The sequence below is a fragment of the Notolabrus celidotus genome, chromosome 7 (genome assembly GCF_009762535.1).
Source record: "Notolabrus celidotus isolate fNotCel1 chromosome 7, fNotCel1.pri, whole genome shotgun sequence".
NCBI classification, from domain to species: Eukaryota; Metazoa; Chordata; class Actinopteri; order Labriformes; family Labridae; genus Notolabrus; species Notolabrus celidotus.
In genome coordinates this window covers 20,239,048-20,257,975 of record NC_048278.1, presented here as the reverse complement: position 1 = coordinate 20,257,975, position 18,928 = coordinate 20,239,048, and the positions used below count along the sequence as shown (strand labels likewise).

Below are 18,928 nucleotides of genomic sequence, written 5' to 3'. Positions count from 1 at the left end.
AGTTCAGCTTAGGATCTTCGCTGCATGTTGATTTCTCCTTTGCTCTGCTAATTCAGGTCATTTAACAGCAAAATACTGAGAAGATTAAATCTCAACACTTCTTGGTCAAATTTTAACCATATTTCTCAGATATCCTTATCAAGTTAAAATTGGAAAATTGATCTTTATTAACCAGAGTCAATAGTGGTTTCAGCAGACCCAAACATAATGGAACTAACCAATCGTGGCTCTTACATGAGCATCTAACCGTAAATAGTTCAATGGCTGTGCACTAACACTTCATGGGACACTAACTTTGTGGACACTGTGACATTACCCAAAAGGGTTGTGGTTCATATCTGCTCATACCACGTTGAAATTAAGCTCATTTGGATAATAATTCACAAACCACAAAGTCACTATCTATATCCATGAGCCCAAAATCAAACAACAAAAAACTGTAGGCGAGATGTCATAAAAAGCTTTTGATAATCCCAAAAAAGGCTAAAATGTTCCACATTCTACAATCCTTTAAAACCTTTTTTTGTGGGAAACAGTCCTTCCTTCCCAAGTTTGTCACAGGGCCAATTTTTTTGCCTGACACCACAGATTAAAGTCTTTCCGGAAAGCAGCTGAAAGCACATTCTTTGATAATCATGAGAGGTTTGATATAGAGAGGTTCATCTCTTTAGAAGATGTATCTGATCTAAAGATTTACCTCTGACTGCAATTTTTTCACTCACCCTGCATGACGTCACAAAATCTCTCTTTTCCTTTGCCCAATTTTTTACTAATCAACATGCTGACACAAGCGCTATCTGGTTTGGCCCATGTTTCAGTTCATTTTAAAACAGATGGATCTATTTTCAAAAACCTCCTTGAGTTCTGGATTAAGGTGAAATATAAAAACAGTGAAGCTTGCTGGAAGAGAAGGTAAGCTTCTCACAGGAAATTATGGGAATATATGGAAATTTACTGGGAATTTAATGGAAAGGTATCATATCCAAGCATAAATATTTGTTTTGTTATAAGCAGACATCCATCCAAAATAATACAATTAAACAGATTTATTTGTAAGTTGAACTTTATCAAGAGTTAAATATTTTATTGAACAATCAATTTTTTCATTGAAGACCAAATATGAATGTTGAGTTAAATATTACTCATCCCCCCCAACCCAACCCATTCAAAAATTAACAAAAATGCAATCCCCACAAAGTCCCATTCAAAATTTTAAACAAAAAGTGCATGCAAGGGGCGTGGTCTCTATAGCCCTGCAGTAAGCAGTGTGCTATGTGCATGTGATTGATGAATAGCATAGATATTCAACTGTACTTGCATGAAATCTGGTTGTTTTAGTCAGGATTATGATAAAATATATCTTCCCCTACTATATTCAAGTTACCTTTAAGAGCCAACCTTTAATTTAGTAAATTCCTGGTTTATTCCCAGAAATTCCCGTTAACTCCCATGGAAAGTTTCCAACTTTGAAAATTCCCGGAATTTTTGCAACCCTACTGAGACATAAGCAAAACAAAAGCCCAGCATCTTCAAATCCTTACTCCTGTAATCCTCATATTGCTCTGTGTCACTATTCATATTTTGACAGAAGCCTGGGTAATACTTACCACCACGTTCTCCTCCACCTACTTCACCTCGAGGAGCCTTTTTAAACTCCAGTTAAAGCCCTGTGAGGGCAGTAGACCCACGCTAAGCTCCTTCTGATGCATGCTCTCTTTAAAACGTACACGCTTGCTATAAAAGGGTCCGTTTATTATTTCTCTTAAATAGTTCCACGAACAATCGTGTCCATAAAGATTAAGAGACAGTCTGGTCTGCATCATACATGCATTTATGAAGACACCAAGCTGTGATCTTTCATGAATATTAAAAAAAGGTTTACGGTTCTCCTTTCATTGATGTGAAGCAAAACAGTCTAAGTTGTGCTGCTGGGCCTTTCTGAGTGCTGAGGCTTATATGTGCTCTGTGTGTACATGGGTACAGTGGACGGAAGAAAGGTTAATGAGCTGGTACAGCCTGATCTTTTTTAAAGATATGCCTAAATCTGTCATATAAAAGGGAATAGGAGAAGTCATTCATTTTATGCCCAAAACACACCACTAATTAAATAAGAGACCTTATATAACCCCTTTGAAAATTGTCCCTTACTTTGTGCCCACATTCTGTGTAGCTTAACTAACACAAAAGACCACACTCAAAATTTCTAAGTTTGCAATGTACAACCCTGTGCTATAGATTGCTTAGATAAGGCTCTGCGACTTATGTGACTCGTCATCTGAGTGGGATCATGGGTGTTGTACCTTCTCTCTCTCTCTCATGTTCACTTCATCATTTGTTAGTTTGCTTCGCGGCCCACGTGTTTTAAAGCTTGCATTGGACCCATTGCCCCTGCAGCAGCCCAGTACATTTATAATTTACTATCACAGTGCACACGCACACATCCGTGCACACGTACGCATTCATAATTTACTATGGGAATGTTCTTAACGCATGGCTCAACACAGGCACCCAAATACACCTCTGAGAAGGCACAAGAGCAGGGGGACGTGGGTTAGACTCTCACACATAGATTCACACATTCAAACGTAATAAACACATATTGGCATATTTACATTACTTTATGTTACCATGACATCTAGTTTTTCCCAGAAATGAATGCACATCTGGGCTCTTTCACTCACACACACAAACTCAATTCTCTCCACACTCTCTGGGTGTGTTGCATGCCAGTCACAATCTTGTCAAGCTGGCCTCAATAGGTGGACCAGACACTTTCGTCCATAATGGAGGAGGTATGGGAAAAAGCTTTCTGGAATGTAGGCCAAGTTAGTCACCAAGAAAAGTGCTGAGTAAAAAAAGTCCTCTCAGTTCAGAGTTAAAGGACCTGTGCTTAAAAAATGGTTCATTAATCAGAAAAAAGGGATAAAGTTACAGAATTTCATCACCCATTTTAAATGATGGATTTTCTTTGGGTTACCCCATTAGAAGGAAAATGAGGACTTCTTTTTCATTGTCTCTTTACACAATACCTCCTGATCCTCACCTGATATCAGCTTAGCCTTCTTGATCTAGATGATTGTAAAGGTACAGCCAGGTTGGCTGTTGAGGTTAAAGTATTCATTTTAAAGGCTTTTGATTATAAGGGAAAACGTCTGACAGGTGGATAAGAGGTTAAACTGTGTAGATGAAAACTTTTTTAAAATGCTCATTTATTCTTCCTGGGAGAATATATACGTAATTTCCTTTCATATGAATCAGGGACTTAAAATACCTCAAGGTTATTAAGTTATGTAACAGCTTCTCTGTACTTCACACATGCTGTTTAGGTGCATCATGTTCCCTTTTGCATAGCATAAGATATTAATATAGCCTACATGTCATCAAAGCCTTTTATAAGCTAGAATTCACATTTACACACCAGATAATTCCCAGTTGAGCTTATATACAGCTGACACACATGCTCTGAAGAGTTTGCCGAAACATAGGCGTATTATCCGTCAACATATGGATATTTCAGTGTGGATTCCCAGGAATTAGATGAATGAATAAATTACCTTCAGAGAGAAGTGAATAGCAAGGGAGAGGAAGACTGGGCGAGGAAGTGAAGCAAGACGGAGGGCACAGATGGGTGTTTTTATGAGGAGGAGAGTGGAGGAAATGGAATGAGATGGCAGGCAGGAGAAAAGGGTGAATGAGGAATAGGGAGCGGGTGGAGTTATAATGGGAGGATGTCGTCATTCCTTTCCCTTTAGTGGAAGAGAGCAGTGTTTCTGGGGGAGGAGGAGGAGGAGGAGGAGGAGGAGGAGGAGGAGGAGGAGGAGGAGGAGGAGGAGGAGGAGAGGGGGGATGCCACAGTGGAGGAAATGGACTTGATGGGCTGTTTGGTTCCAAGAAACTGAGGGGTAGCCTTAAAAATGCAGGTGTGTGTGTGTGTGTGTGTGTGTGTGTGTGTGTGTGTGTGTGTGTGTGTGTGTGTGTGTGTGTGTGTGTGTGTGTGTGTGTGTGTGTGTGTGTGTGTGTGTGTGTGTGTGTGTGTGTGTGTGTGTGTGTGTGTGTGTGTGTAAGCTTGTTTTGCACCCTCCAACGTGCAGCTGGGTTCTGGTTACGAAATAATTCCACAGCATACACACTGCAGCACTGGTTTGTTGTGGAAACCTCAAGTGATGTCATCTGATTGGTCTTATTTGAGGGTTTCCTCATGTTATGCTCAAAAAGAAACATGTTATTCCATCACTGCAGCGACTGGCCCTCCTCTCCTTCTCCTCGTGTTATTCCTTTTTGTGTTTTGTTTACACCACTGTATCCAATAACAGTGCTCTGACTAGATTTCACATTATTTGGAGCACATGATGGTTTCAAATTATGTTAGAGGTTTAGGGCGCAACTGAGCGATGATTCACTTAGCGGTCTTTTGTCTTTAATTCGCTTCTGTTTTTCTTGAGCCCATATTGCGTAAACCTCCCAAGTGGAAATACAGATTTTAAATTGCTCTTTTTTTTCCCTCCCTGTTACAAAGACTACACTGTTGCATGAGCTTCAACATCCCCTAGTGCAATAAAGACACCCAATAACAGTTGGTCTAATGTAGTTTGTGACGGAATGTAACTTACCCCATTAGCATGTGCTTCAAAGTTTTTGGAGTACAAACCCTTCCCTGCCTTTACCAGATTGTGAAACAATCCCTCTATACCTGGTACTGTATTCACTGCCTTTATGTAGTATACATTTTTAGCGCATAGATGTGCCACTCATTTGAATGTAATATAGTGTCTCCATCAGGGATAAAGCGATCAACATTGTTCTGAGGTAATTGGCCCTCATGACAGCCTGTTTTCTTTGTTGTTAGCACAGATTGCTGGAACGAGATTTTGAGACAGTGTAGACCTTTTTAGGGAAACACTGAATGTCTTTCAATTTTACTACCATGCCCCTACCTTTGAGTGAATGTGTCTACCAACATTGTACTTTATAACTTTACATACCAAGAACAAGGCTGGTGATGTTAAATGAGAGAGGTCTTCTGGGGATGTAACGATACACTCCCACAATTTGATTCGAATCCGGATTATTGGTTCACGATACGATTCACTCACAATTCTGAAGAAAACGGGATAGAACTCAAAATTTAAATAACTATTATTTTATTTCAATTCTCAGATATGGAAAGTTCCAATACATATTTTTTCTCTTATATTTCTTTGTAAACAAAGTAATCCTTTTTCATTTGTAAGGTGTGTTGTAACTCAAATAAAACCACTGCACACTTTTTTCAGTACCTTGCAAAAAAACTAAAAATGACCACCAAAAATACCCCATTGGAAAATTTCAGAACAATTATCAAGAAATGGAAAGTGAAAAATTCCCAAATGAAAGTATTTAATATTAAAACAAATAAGGTCAATCTCTTTAAATTAGGGATGTAAATTTCAAGTATTTTTTAAAATCAAATTTTCCTTCACGACACAATGTATATTACTGACGGTATTAAACAGCTACTGATCATATTGAGGTGTTCAAAATGTTAAACACGCTGAATATCAACATGAGGAGCAGGATTATAAAAAATCTCTGTGGACACATGGTCATGGAGTGAAGACTGTGGATTTACTGCAACAGGACAACTGAACAGAATCATATTTTGGACTCTGTGTCCAGTCTACTCGTTCTTACAGAGGAAAATAAGCGTGTGAACATGGTCATGTGTCAGCCGGGAGGCGGCGGGAACAAAAGCGCTCGTGGAGACCTCTCACTCAGCGGCAGCCCCCAGCTGAGCGTCTCCGCTCTGAGCAGTCAGCTGATTCACATTGAAACATGCTTTAAACTTAAAACACCTCCACTCAGCGAGTGACGAGAGAGCAGCGCAAGAGACTTAATGATGTTGAACAAGCAGAGTATAATGCAGATAGCGCCTTCTACTGTTTAAAAATTATACCCCGATACAAATTATGTTGAATCGATTTTAATCCACCCTTGATTGTATAGATTTTTTTACTGATTTGCGATATATCGTTACATCCCTAGTGTCTTCAGTACAACAGAGTAGAAGGCTCTAGCCTGTCAGTGTTTTGACAGTTGTCTCTCTCCTGTGTGTTTACAGAGGTGCATCTATTGTCGTAAGCGCTGCACGGGGAAGCGGCAGGCTGGTGCTTGTATCCAGTGCTCATGTGGCCGGTGTCCCACCTCTTTTCATGTGACCTGTGCTCATGCCGCCGGTGTAACAATGGAGCCGGATGATTGGCCGTATGTGGTATCCATCACCTGCCATAGACATCAATCACGGGGCTCATCAGCTGTAAGTCAAAGGACAGGTGTCTGTTATGAAAGGAGTTGTGCTCTGTTTGAATGGACGCAAGAATGTGTTTGCTCTTTGAGTTATGTATGAGAGGCTTTTATGTCATTGCTTGACAACTCCTTGGGATAATTGGATCTGTTCTAGACGAGTAACGACAGATGCTACTCTCAAACAGTGCTGTGGAAGTGCTTTTATGATTATGGTTTACATTTTTCTACAGCTGTAAGTGGTAAGGTGTTTTTTTATAGGAATTTAAATATGTTTTTTTGTTTAACATGTGTAAATGAAAAATGTATTCATTAAAATGAAGCACTATAAAAGCATTAGCTTCAATTAATACGTTATTGGCTAGAATACAGCAGTCTAAATTATGCTCTCCGTGTGTACTAGAAGCAGCGAGCGTGCCAAGCGTCCATCACACTGGGCCAGACAGTGATCTCCAAACACAAGAACCTGCGCTACTACAGCTCAAAGGTCACCCAGATCAGCTCCCAGATGTTCTACGAGGTCATGTTTGATGACGGCTCCTTCTCCAATGATACCTACCCCGAGGATATAGTGGTGAGAAGATGTTTCATTAGAGCCACGCTCAAGAGGTCATGTCCCAGTTGTAAGAGGTCATATCTGATATAAAACACTGCTATTTTGAAAAGTACTGCCTTCTTATGGTGTAATATTATTGGTACTTTAATGGTTATAATTCACATACAAACCTGATTGCATAGTGTGCTTCTTGGCAGGTTTGTGATTGAGTATTCTGTTTCACTGTAAAGCTTTTCATAGATGTCATGTGTCAACAATGACTCCCTTTCAGGCAATTTAAATAAAAAGGGACTCTCAAGAAGCCAGCTGAGTTTTCATGGCAGCAATTTGTCAATGACATGACTGTTTTTCCATCTATCCAATATATACATTATCTATGCTGCTTATCCTTTGTTCATGTAATTATGGTAATGACTGGTGAGTTCACTAGTGAGCTTGGCACTGTGAGAGAGAAGTATGTGTGTGACAGACACATCAACCGCTACTACTGCTGTAAGGGTGAGGACAATCCGCTGATTCATATTCAGTACTGAACCTCAGCCTTAATAGACCACTTTAATACACTAGATTAATAAGTCTTTTGATATTGATATGAAATTAAACATTCAATTATACAGTTTTTTTTTATCCGGGCTTCATGGGATTAACATAAAATATTTTGTTTTTATTTCATATTATAATTCATGTTTGGAACTTTGTTTGTCATTCAGATTTAAAATGCATTTGTTGTCGCTTTAGGCTGGCACTCTGTAAATCCTTCGCACATAAGTGTCATTTAGTGTTAAAACCAGCACACAAGTTTTCTTTTTGTTGGTCTTGAGGTTCCACATATATTAAAAATAAACACATGATTTGGAAATTGATGATGTGCTTACATTGTGGTGAGTTTTAAAATGTGTCAACAGGACTTCATACAAATTTCTGATTTATTTTTAGCCCTGTCAGCTGATTTGCAGGAAAGCGTATTAAGGTCTATTATTGTATTTAGCATAAGGGTAGGAAACGGTATGACTCAAGTCTCAAACAAAAACTAAAAGGAGTTTTTTTTCTGCATCACAGCACTCACCTTGAATGACTTTTTAAATGTGCTTTTGAAGACGTTTTCACACATCCAGTCTCTAACGGGTCCAACCTTTTTTCTCGTGTATTTTTAGAGCAGAGATTGTGTGAACTTGGGCCCTCCTGAAGTCGGGGAAGCTGTTCAGGTAAAATGGCCTGATGGGCTGTTTTATGGTGCCAAGTACTTGGGATCTAACATCTCCTACATGTACCAGGTACCTACACAAACATGCACAAATATGTTGATGTTGTTTACCATTGATGCACATAGTCTTGACAAATGGTAAAAGTAGAGAGGCATATGACCCATTTTTGCAGATTTAATCTTCAATTGTAGGTCAGAGCGAGACAGCAGCAAACTTGTAGAAGTGAACATCAGAATCATCGTGACTTCTCTGACGTTGTCAGGGTCCCCAGGTGTGTGTATGAAGGAGTGGAGGGTGAGAAAAGAAGGAAGAGGACACTGGAGACAGATTTAGGAAGGTGCTAAAGTTATGGTGACTAAAGAGGTGGAGTGGGAGCTGAGATGGAGGATGATGGGAGGATGAAAAGGGAGAGATACAGGAAGCAAAAGCTATTTAGACACAGAGTGAAGGCAGATGGGTAGAGGCATGAAGAGAGCGAGCGAGGAGAGGAGGATGAGATGGAGGTGACAATCTGCATTATTCAAACTCACTGAAATATTCACTAAGCTAAGAGTCATGCGGTTTCCACTTAAAGCTTTATTTAGTAGAGCGGGGCGTCAACCATTAGTTATGCACAAATGCTTCTGTGACGCACACGCTCGGTTTAAGAGAGGTCACATTTAAAAAAATAGGCTGAACAAGAACCTTCCATTGTCAAGGTGTGTTTTGGCAGGAAAGATTTTCAGGTCGTGTTTCACTTCAGGGTCTACTTGGCGCTTAAAAACGTATATTTTTGAGGACAAGCTCTTGTTATGAAAACAGAAGTAACATGAATTTTATTTCATTTTTTATCATCCGCACTTAAAGTTAGGGCTGTTTTTGATTTCTGTTACCATTATTGAACAAAGTTTAAATGCCATAAGAGCACTGCCTTATTTTTGGCTGTTTATCATTTTAGTAGGTTATAAACTGCAAATAGATATTGATTTTTAATTTATGGTTCTGAAAAGAAGCTGGTAAAATGTGTCTACATGGATAAAAAGAGGCAAAGGAATGCAGTTTACAGTGTGTTCAGAAAACTGTGCCCACAGCATAAATAACTACCTCCTATATTCCTTTTCTCTCAGGTGGAGTTTGAAGACGGGTCCCAGGTTCTGGCAAAAAGAGAAGACGTCTACACGCTAGATGAAGACCTGCCTAAAAAGGTGAAGCGTAGACTTGTAAGTATTAGACTTACTGGTGAACACACAAACTTTAAACCATAACAGTGATACTATACTCAAGTTAAAATGTCATTTGCCATCTGGAATATTTTATTCTTAACTTGTTGGTGTTTCCTTGTGTCTTGTTTTCCAGTCCACGGCCTCAAGCATGCGTTTTCAGGACGCCTTCTTCACCACGCAGGGAGAGAGGAAACGCCAGAGAACACCTAATTCACGCTTCCAGAAAGACTATGTGGCCCTGCCAGGTCTCCGTACAACTGCCAAAAGCACATGGGAGCAACGCAGCCACAAAGGGAAATGAAGTCATGGGAGGATGATCGATGACAAATGAATGCACTGAATGAACAGCTGATGTTAGAGGAAAGAGTGATGGTGTGTGTGTGTTTGTGTGTGTGTGATTGAGTATGACTGTATGTGGGAGATCTACTTCCTCATTAGCTTTTGTCCACACAACTTCCCTGCGAGCAAATCAGATAAAAAAACAGAAGGGAAATGGGTGATTTGGGTCTAATGGATGTAAACTTGTGTGTGCTTGTAATTTAACATCAGTGATTGAGTGATGTAACAGGCTGGAGAAGAATTCTGATTGGACAAATGGACTCTTACAGAACGGGTAAACAGCGGGCAATGTTGCCTCAGATGCCTCGTGCTTTCACATCCGTCAGGGAAAATTAAACGTGGCTTACATTTGTCACGTCACCCTTTTTGAAATGAACAAGAACTTTTTTCTTTGTACAATAAAAAGACTTCACAGGTGGGATTTTTCTAAAATAGCTTGCCTCTGGTAGCTTTTTGGGTGGGGTGGGGGGGGTCTGTTATTTCCAGTTTTGATTTTGAATATTCATGCACTTTGCTTGTAGTATTTCCCTCATGTCTTACTGCTTCTCCCTGCATGTTTAACACTGTCTCTTAACTGCTTCTGCTGGGTCGAGTCCAAGTACACTCCAATGGCTTCTTCTCTGCGCTGCTTTGGAATCTGTATTGACAAATCATAAATGTATTTTATAATTGAAACTGAGAAATGAATCGCTGTTAATTGACAAAAAGAAAATTGACCAAATGTCAAGCACTTCCTAAGATGAAAGAGAGATTCAGACTGGAAGCCATGCCTGTGTGTTGGAAAAGGCCCCTTTAATGTGAAATGCTACTGTTGCTCCGTTAAATGAAACACATTGTTGAAATTATTTAAAATTTGTATTTATTTTTGGCTTGCTATAGTTAAACTATTGCTAACTGATGTAAGGAAAGACAATAAAAAATTACATATTTGTTTTTTTCAATGAAATTGTCAGTTATTTGGAGTCGTTTTATTTATATATATATATATATATATATATATATATATATATATATATATATATATATATATATATATATATCCCAGAATGAGTGATATAAATAGTTGCACTTTGGCATCAAACATTTTTGAAGGCTTTTTCCTTGGTGGTCTTAAAAACAATGAATTATTTCAGGACCTAATATCTAAAATGAATGCAAAAAAAAAAAAAAAAATGGGATCAGCAATCACATTATAATAGTACCTTCACCTAAAGGAAAGAACAGTTCGCAAGCATTGCTCCTGTCTTGCATGGAAGTTCATTACAATCACAGAACACAAGCCACATAAAATGGTACTTGGATTCAAGTAAATGTTAGAACTGAAATTTTAACTAAAATTTTATTCTAAAGTCACTGATATCCTGTCTTGAATTTCTAACCGCTGTTTCTGATAATAAAACCCCCCCACAAAATACACATAATAGTTGTGAAAGCCACAATCTCATCAGAAGAATAAAATACAGTTTTCAATTTTGTCTGCAGTGGAGCAAATGTATACATCTGTAAATTAGAATTTAAACAGGGGAGGAGCAGGACCCCAATGCTGGGTCACTCTTTTGTCACAGTGTCAACAGGCAGAGTTGAATTGTGCCAGACCTTCTTTCCATGGATTGCTTTGATATGATGTGTGTGATTAGATTGTCCTTGGTGTAGCTTTGGTTGTTGAGAATTAATCACTGTTGTGGGTTTTGGCCGGAATCAAGTATCAGACACATCCTGGTAAGATGAATGAATAAGAACGTTTGGTAATGTGTTAATAATAATACACTCAGCGACATGTAAGCATGAGATGGATTACTTGGAGGGGAAGTCCATAGAGTTAAAAAAACTGTATGGACTTCAAACAGTATTCAGTAATTTGACAGTGCACTGCCTGACAAGCATTCCCAGAAGAACTGTTACCCCATGATGAGGATATAGAACCTGGTCCTAGCCTTTTACCTGAGAAGCCTGGCAGAACAGACAGTGAGTGAAATCCAGGGTGTATCTTAAGTGCCCATGGCACTGCTTGAGGAGGCTTTGTACTTCCAAAAAAACAATGTCACTGCCTGCTTCAGAGGGCTCTCTGTGATACTGAAGCCAAACAAGAGGACAAGTCATCCCGGATGAAACTGGCAAACAAACACTTCTAAACTTACAAAACCAACTCTGACTTTTAAGTGAGCATGGCCATACTTGGGCTTATGGTATCCCACAGACATTTGGATGTATTGTGGGCCAATGCTAACTTTTTCCAAAACATACCAGAGCCTGTTTATTTAGGTTTCATTTATCAGGAAACAAACCCGCTATATTCTTGTTTTTGGCAAAGCTTTGTAAAATTTAGATCTACCTTATCACTCTCCTTCTGTAGTGTATCACTCAACAGATTGTTTGTATATCACCTATCTGAAAATATACAGGAAGAAATCCATCTACAAAAAGAAGATTGACTCATCAATGTTTTTGTAAAAACTGTAGGCACAGACAATACCTCTATTTTGCTTGCTCTAACCATAGCATTCCCTCCAGTGTACAGCTAAACAATTATGACATATGAAAAAAGACATTTTCTGAATTGCCAGAGAAGCATAGAGCATATACATACTTGGCCCAGAAAGCCAAAGGGAGAAGCATTTGTCTCGAAAAGACTAAGTGACTCTTTAAAGCATCCCACACAGTCTAACATGGTGAAGTGGTGGGAATTGAGCTGATTCACAAATCAAGTGCAAATTTAACAGAGCGTCAGAGTCTGTAACAACAACAACAACAGAAAAAAAGACTGCTTTGCTTGAAGCTCAGAAGCAAGACAGTCTCTCTACTCCCTGGAAGCAGCTTTGCAAGATAATTTGCTGTGCTTTGAAAATAACAAGTCAGCCATGAATGAGTAAGTCCATTTCAGTTGCAGCTCTTCGCCCACTGCAAAGTGTAGCCTCAGTCTGTTTCTCCAGTATAGATTTAACTAAGCTAAAAGTTTATAGAAATGTAATTGCCCTGTGAGACTGGAATGCTCAGTACACAGTCAAAACAATGGATAAAACATTTATTGGTACTTCTAGAATCAAATTAAAGCTAGTGTCACTGTGTCACACAACCACTGGGAGGAAAGGTAAACTTTGACGTAGGGTAGTAGAGGAGAGAGAGAGCTTTCTCCAGAGGTTGTAAAAGTTTTGATTGCAGATAACAAGTGGTGTGCAGCTGATGGTCGTTGATTAAGGAGGTCTTTGGGGCTTGGTGAACTCAGGAGTCTTGAGAAGCAGCACTCATGCACTGGGTGGTTAGCAGGGCCATGTCTTCTGTGGTTGTGGTGGCTAAAATCAAAGTGTTAGAGGAGGCCATAGCGCTTGAATGAAGGACTTTTGGTTGGCAAGGAAGTTTTGTTTGGTGACTCAGGAGGGGAAAGCAGTGGCTGGCTCTTGTTGTGAAGTTGTTGGCCTACAAAAGTGACTTAATGGGTGTACATTTTCTAGTGGACCAAGATGTGACCAAGGTGCATGGTTACTGTAGAATTTTTAGTGGACAAAAGTGTCCACCAGACTCACTGTAGCTATGAAAGCTTTGAATTTCACTCTTTGGATTGGTTTGTGAAATCAATTGAGTAGTTTTCAATGGCTAGGATGTTTTGGTGAATATTTATGGTAGTTCTTATATCTCCGCTATCAGCATCCAATACATACTCTAGCTGTTTCCTCTACAAGCCCCCCTTGTATGTGTTTAACCCTGTTTCCAGTGAGAGAAAATAAAAGCACTTGTTGAGCCAGAGCAGAAACAGTGTAGCTTAACATTGCAGGGTCAAGCTTGAGCCCCAGCAGGCTTCTTGCCCTGGCTTAAACCTTCTCTGTCCTCTTTTCAGCGTCTCGCTACATATTCTTATTTCTGTTTTCTATTTACAGTCTTTTGGCGGGGGCAAGCACACAGGCTTCTTTTGCTGGCTCTGCCTTCCCTGTCCTCTTTCCAACATCTCTCTACACAGTTCATTTATATGTGTTAATTAGTGATACAGCAACAGCAGCAGCAGTTATTTTACTTGAGTTTATTTGTAACAAATGAAACTTGTGTCGACAGAGAACAGAAATCCATACAGACCTGTTTTTCGGTTTTCACACGCTCCGAGAACCAATGTAAGAAAATAAAAAGCACTTGTTGACTCGGAGCAGCAAACGAAACAAAACAAAAAAAATTTTACATTTACAGACCAATTGGAGGTAACTGATCCAAGTAACACATCATATTTTTGTTTTTATACAATTTATCAACTCCAGTTTTATCCATCTACATGATACATTGGGGGTAAAATAGAACACCTTTTTGTGAAACTTCTCTTGTGGTACAACAATTCCACAATGTGATGTATTGCACATACGGTTGTGCCATAAACTGTGATTTCAGGTGCATCCTTTTATTATATCACTCTGTTTATCTCATAGACTTTTACTCACTCATGACCTTAAAATCATTTATCTATTTAATCATTTGTTTATGCATTTCAATTACTCTCTGTGTTTTGTGTTATTTACATATACACAACCATGTGAGCATTACAGGGTCCATCTTTGCTGAGTTCAAGTTAACTCCTTTTTGGGGGGGGGGTGGGGGCTATTAGCGATAATAGGATAGTAGTATTAGTGCATAGTACAAAGAGAGAAAGTGCAAGTCTTCCCATAATGGGTGTGACCAAAGGGGCATCTCAAAAGTGGTACCATGCATACAAAAACGACAACAGGGTTACTGTAAGATAGTGGAAAACTGTCAATGATCCCTTATATGGTCAAGCTTAAATGGAGATACAAAAACAAAACAAAACAAATTGTAGGTTCTGTGTTGTTGGAGACGTAGCACCTGAACTCTCAGCCTTTGTCGTTAAAGGAAACAAATACATATAACTGTAGACATCAGAATGAGAAACACAGGTGATCACTTTGATTTCAAATGAAGGGCTTGAGGTGGGATACATGAGCTTAGCCCTGTTTTGAAGTTTCTTTCACTTTAGTCTCTCTCCAAGCTGACAAAGACAGCCACCGCTGTTCAGCTGTATATAGACTTCTACATAGCTGAGTAAGTATGACTTGTCTGAGCCAGCTCGCACTCTGTGCCAAAGTCGCGAGTATGGCCAAAATCTCATGGCAGGCAGACTGAGGTCTGAATGACAGACTTTATACACAAAGCTTGTGCAAGTGTCCCAGGAAGAAAAGACAGAAGGCTGTCCACGTACAAACCTTTCATCTGCTAATGAGCATCTTTTTCCATCTGTAGTTAAGTCTCATATAAGATACGATTTATATGATCAAGAGAGATATGATAATGTTGTTGCTGGGTTGAAAAGTGATGAATACAACTATCCAGCCTGCGCAGAGCCTTCCATACAAAAAATTCACAGCCAAGAACATAACACACAAGATACTTTAACTTACAGTAACATAACAAAATCATATATACGGACATTCAGTTCTCTTACACACGAGCATACACACATAAAGTACACAGAAAACCCTTTAAAGTAACTTTATCAAAATAGGCGTGTAATATAAGGCACTAGAAATCTAAAATCAAAAATACTTATTAGATGCTGTTTGAAGTATGAGTTTGATCATTCGTTGGTTGCCGTGACGCACTGGAGGATGACATCATCTACTGGAGTTGTGACATGATAAAAAGGTCTACTTCCTAAAAGTCAGAGGTCGTTCCCTCTGTTTGGACACATTACATGGGTGGTGAGAACCATACCAAGCGTAACATCCGTGTGTCTGAAAAAATGATGCACCATCATCAATATCATCATCATCATCCTCATTATGGCATATAACTGCAGTTAGTGACTGGACACAAAAATATATAATACATCTACTTATTGCACACTGAATCAGACAGAACGAAAAGTAATAGGTGAGCATTCCAGTGAGAAAATTGTTCCTTTCCCATGACCCCCCCATCCCACCCTGTTTTCTACAGCCCCTCTCTCGCTCCCTGCTTGGAGAAATCTTTGTGAAGCTTATTTGGACACATAAATAGTTATTTTCATATTTTGCTTTCTGTGCATACTCTCTGTAGTTGTGTTTAATCTGGCTTTCTTTCAACCTGCACACGTACCAACTTGGCAAGATCATTCGCCAGGCTTTCTGGTAGCAGCAGAGTTACTGCCGTACCTCTGTGGGCCCTGGGATTTCAAATATGGCCGCCCCCTCTGACACCACAGGCCAGATAGAAATGAGGTTGAAAGTCTTGTGTGCATGCGAAACGTGTTTGTGGGTAGAGAGTAAAGAAGAGTGACACTCAATGATGGTGTTTTTCATAGAATCGTGAACATTTTCCACACTAGATTTTGATTGTACACTTTAAAACAGTATCGTATCACTTTAAAAAAAAACAAAACGCTACAGCTCATTGGATTACACAGAAAAAAAGAAAAACACAACTTTGCCTTTGTATGGTCAGTGGGGACAAAGTCAGAAATCTGTAAAAACAAGAAAACAGAACGTGCCACGAGGAATACCCAGTTTTTAAAAAACAAGATAGTCACATATCTATATTTTTTCTAAAAAACTAAATTAATGTTTTACTTTGTGGTATGCATTTTAAACCTCTTCCATATTTCCCTTATCTTAACTTGTGAAGCATAAGGTTGAACTGGTGGTTTTTATTACTGTATGGTAGAAATATCTTCTTATTCATTCACAGGAAACGAGAGTCTGTTTCCAAAACAAAACAGAAAAAAACACTTCTGGGTGTCTCTTTTTTGGGATGTGAGTTCTTTGTCTTTTTAATACTGTGCTCTGTGTTCTCAGTCTCCTGTTGGCAATACTCTGGTGCTTTTTAAAGTCCCAGTTCTCTCGGTCGGTCCACGTGGCTTCCATAAGATAAATCTGTAGACTCCGTCTAGACAGTCCTCGCGATAGAAAAAAGTGACAGCTATATACTGTAGCCAGGTCCTGTGTTCAGGTTGGTGATGCTACACTGGTGGTGGACGAAGTGAGAGTTCCACACCCAAACAATGTAAAGCAATCTGGGTGCTCACAAAAGCACTGAAACGAATAAAAAAATCAAGATTTGATCAAGTATTCTGATTGGAACAGTGGTTGAAGTTGCTTCTTCAGACTGACCAATGGGTGTGTTTGGGCTGAGGGTGGAAGAAACACCCTTGTCAAGCAGGTTTTTATGGCTCAGTTAGAGGTGCTGTTTCTTGGTACGGAGTAAGCCGATGGTCCCCCTTCACTGTGCATGTGGTGGCCTGAACTCTTCAAAGACACATCCCAGCCTAGTGCATTCATTCAGACCACAGTGTGTGACCTAAGAGAAGTGCAGTAGGTGGGATGTGGCTTGAGAGACGGCCACTGGGTTTATGTTGCATAGTGATCAAAGCTTCCCAGGTACTCCAGACTGGCCCGGTAGCAGAACTGGTACTGGTCCTAGAGGGGGGCAGAAGAATATGAAGTCAGTGGAAGAGAAAACAAAATGAACTAGAATTACTGTTTTTGGCTCTAGCAATAGATCAAGTTGCAGCAGGCAATAGATAATGAAACTATGGCTGGTATAGGTTAGGGGGAACAAGGGAGGAGGGAATAAGGCCATAATCTTTATACTGTCCACTAATTGTGTACAAGAAGAAAAATGTTTTTCCACAAAAAGTGGAAGTAATGTTGAGCATTGACCCTTTTAGTCCATAATGACATTGCTACATCATGTTTTTCCATTAGCCTTTTGTGTGAAATTCTGCCCAGTTATTCTTGAGATATAATGTTAATATTTTGACATACAGATGGATGGACAGCCATGCCTATTGTTGGCATGGGGGAATGAAAGAGAAGGATGTGTGAGTATACCTCCGTCTGAACGGTGGCAGGTCTCTGGGTGCGCAGCATCTTGACAGTCTGGAAGATGTCCACTACTCCTTCGTACCTCATCCTCTCCAGCACGATGCTGAGGGTGATGAACACACCAGTCCTCCCTACTCCAGCACTGTGGGTAGATCAGCGGAAACATACTTAGAGATGAATGCATTAAGAACTACATTTCCTATATTTGTCGAACTGAAGTGCCATGACATAAAGTTGTTACTGGTCATATTTCTACTATTATTATAGGCTTTGTGACTATGTGTCTATATTATCTGTTGCTGTATTCATCTCTCTGTCTGTCTGCTGGTTTGTCTCTATCTATCTCTCTTTCTCCCTCTCTATTCTACTTTCTCAGCCAGTCTGTTGCAGCAGATTGCTGTCCACCAATGAGTCTGGTTCTGCCTGTTATAAGGAAGTGTGCCTTGTCAGTGTAGCTTAGTGCTTGTGCATGATAGATAAATGTGAATAATGTAACAAAGAGCACAGTCCAAACACTGCTCTCCATGGTGAGTGCCCTGAGATTAGTTTTGTTATAATTTAGCTCAATATAAAGAAGAAGTGATTGATTGATGTTCACAGTTTTATAAAGGCAATGTAATCTCATTCTACATTTTTGCTCACACATCACAAAGATCAAACGCTGTTTTCATTATATATGTATGAGCAGGAAAAAAAAAAGCAATTTCTTAGAGCTGGTATTCTCCAAAGGCTCCAGCAGGCAGATCTTTAAGCTAGCTGCTTAAGATCAATGTCCTTTCTGACAACCAGCCATCAAATCTCTGTTTGAAACTACAACAGTGATCACATGTGTTGTTCAGGTACTGTGAAATAGTGACCCTTCACATGCCTCTACGCTTTACTTATAAAACATAGATAAACATATTTTTTTTAAAAGACTATTCCCCTGTAGTATAAAAATAATCATGGTACAGAGCGCTGTTGGACATGTCAGCATGATATTTCCCATGGGTGTTCAAATAATTACAGATCTGATTTCCCTACCCATGGGTATTGTTTCGCTTGAAGCAACTGTGAGGAGCTTTTACCCGATTATGAAACAGACTGAAATTAATGCCTCTTTATGACCTACAAAAGCAAACCAAACCACCAGCACGAAGACTGACTTTTAATATTCACTTATTTTTAAAGTCTTGAACTGTTGCCTGGGAGTGATAAAGTGGTAAACTGCATGGGGATGTACGGGTCAAATCAGTGTAGAGTTCAAGGAAGGGGGAGGGGGAGGGGACAAGATTTACACCAACCTAAAGTTCCTCACAGCAGCCTTAATTTGACTACAATATCTCCCTTTGAATAAAATGCTCCCAAGGTAGGAGTAAGAAGATGAGCTCTTACCTGCAGTGCACTGTGATTGGCCCATCCTGGCCAAACTGTTCTTTAGTTTTGTGCACCTGGCCAATGAAATCAATGAAGCCTTCCCCTGACTTTGGCACTCCTTGCTCTGGCCAATCAGTGAACTGGAACTGACGAACCGTTCGCGATTGGCCATCCTGGAGAATGAGTAATATGTTTTTATTT

General features: G+C 39.6%; 2 protein-coding genes across 7 annotated transcripts in view; one reads left to right on the top strand and one right to left on the bottom strand.

Annotated features, from left to right (window-relative positions):
* The window catches only part of kdm4c (lysine (K)-specific demethylase 4C), a 32,868-nt gene extending 22,346 nt beyond the window's left edge, over window positions 1-10,522 (top strand). For 2 of the 6 annotated variants that reach the window (XM_034687683.1, XM_034687681.1), the window contains exons 18-22: window positions 6,098-6,292; window positions 6,683-6,853; window positions 7,990-8,109; window positions 9,147-9,224; window positions 9,376-10,522. In XM_034687683.1, coding sequence (XP_034543574.1) covers window positions 6,098-6,292; window positions 6,683-6,853; window positions 7,990-8,109; window positions 9,147-9,224; window positions 9,376-9,543 — 732 coding nt within the window. In that variant the 3' untranslated portion in view covers window positions 9,544-10,522. Of the gene's footprint in view, window positions 1-6,097; window positions 6,293-6,682; window positions 6,854-7,989; window positions 8,110-9,146; window positions 9,240-9,375 lie in introns of all 6 variants that reach the window. The other 4 variants (XM_034687680.1, XM_034687678.1, XM_034687679.1 and 1 more) reach the window with 3 other exon arrangements.
* Window positions 10,523-13,578: 3,056 nt separating this feature from the next.
* ptprdb (protein tyrosine phosphatase receptor type Db) overlaps window positions 13,579-18,928 on the bottom strand; it is a 168,152-nt gene continuing 162,802 nt past the window's right edge. Inside the window, exons 41-43 of the mRNA XM_034688756.1 lie at window positions 18,746-18,900; window positions 17,378-17,513; window positions 13,579-16,963 (exon numbers count right to left, since the gene is read on the bottom strand). Of these exons, the coding sequence (XP_034544647.1) occupies window positions 16,895-16,963; window positions 17,378-17,513; window positions 18,746-18,900 (360 nt within the window). The 3' untranslated portion in view covers window positions 13,579-16,894. The remainder of the gene's footprint in view (window positions 16,964-17,377; window positions 17,514-18,745; window positions 18,901-18,928) is intronic.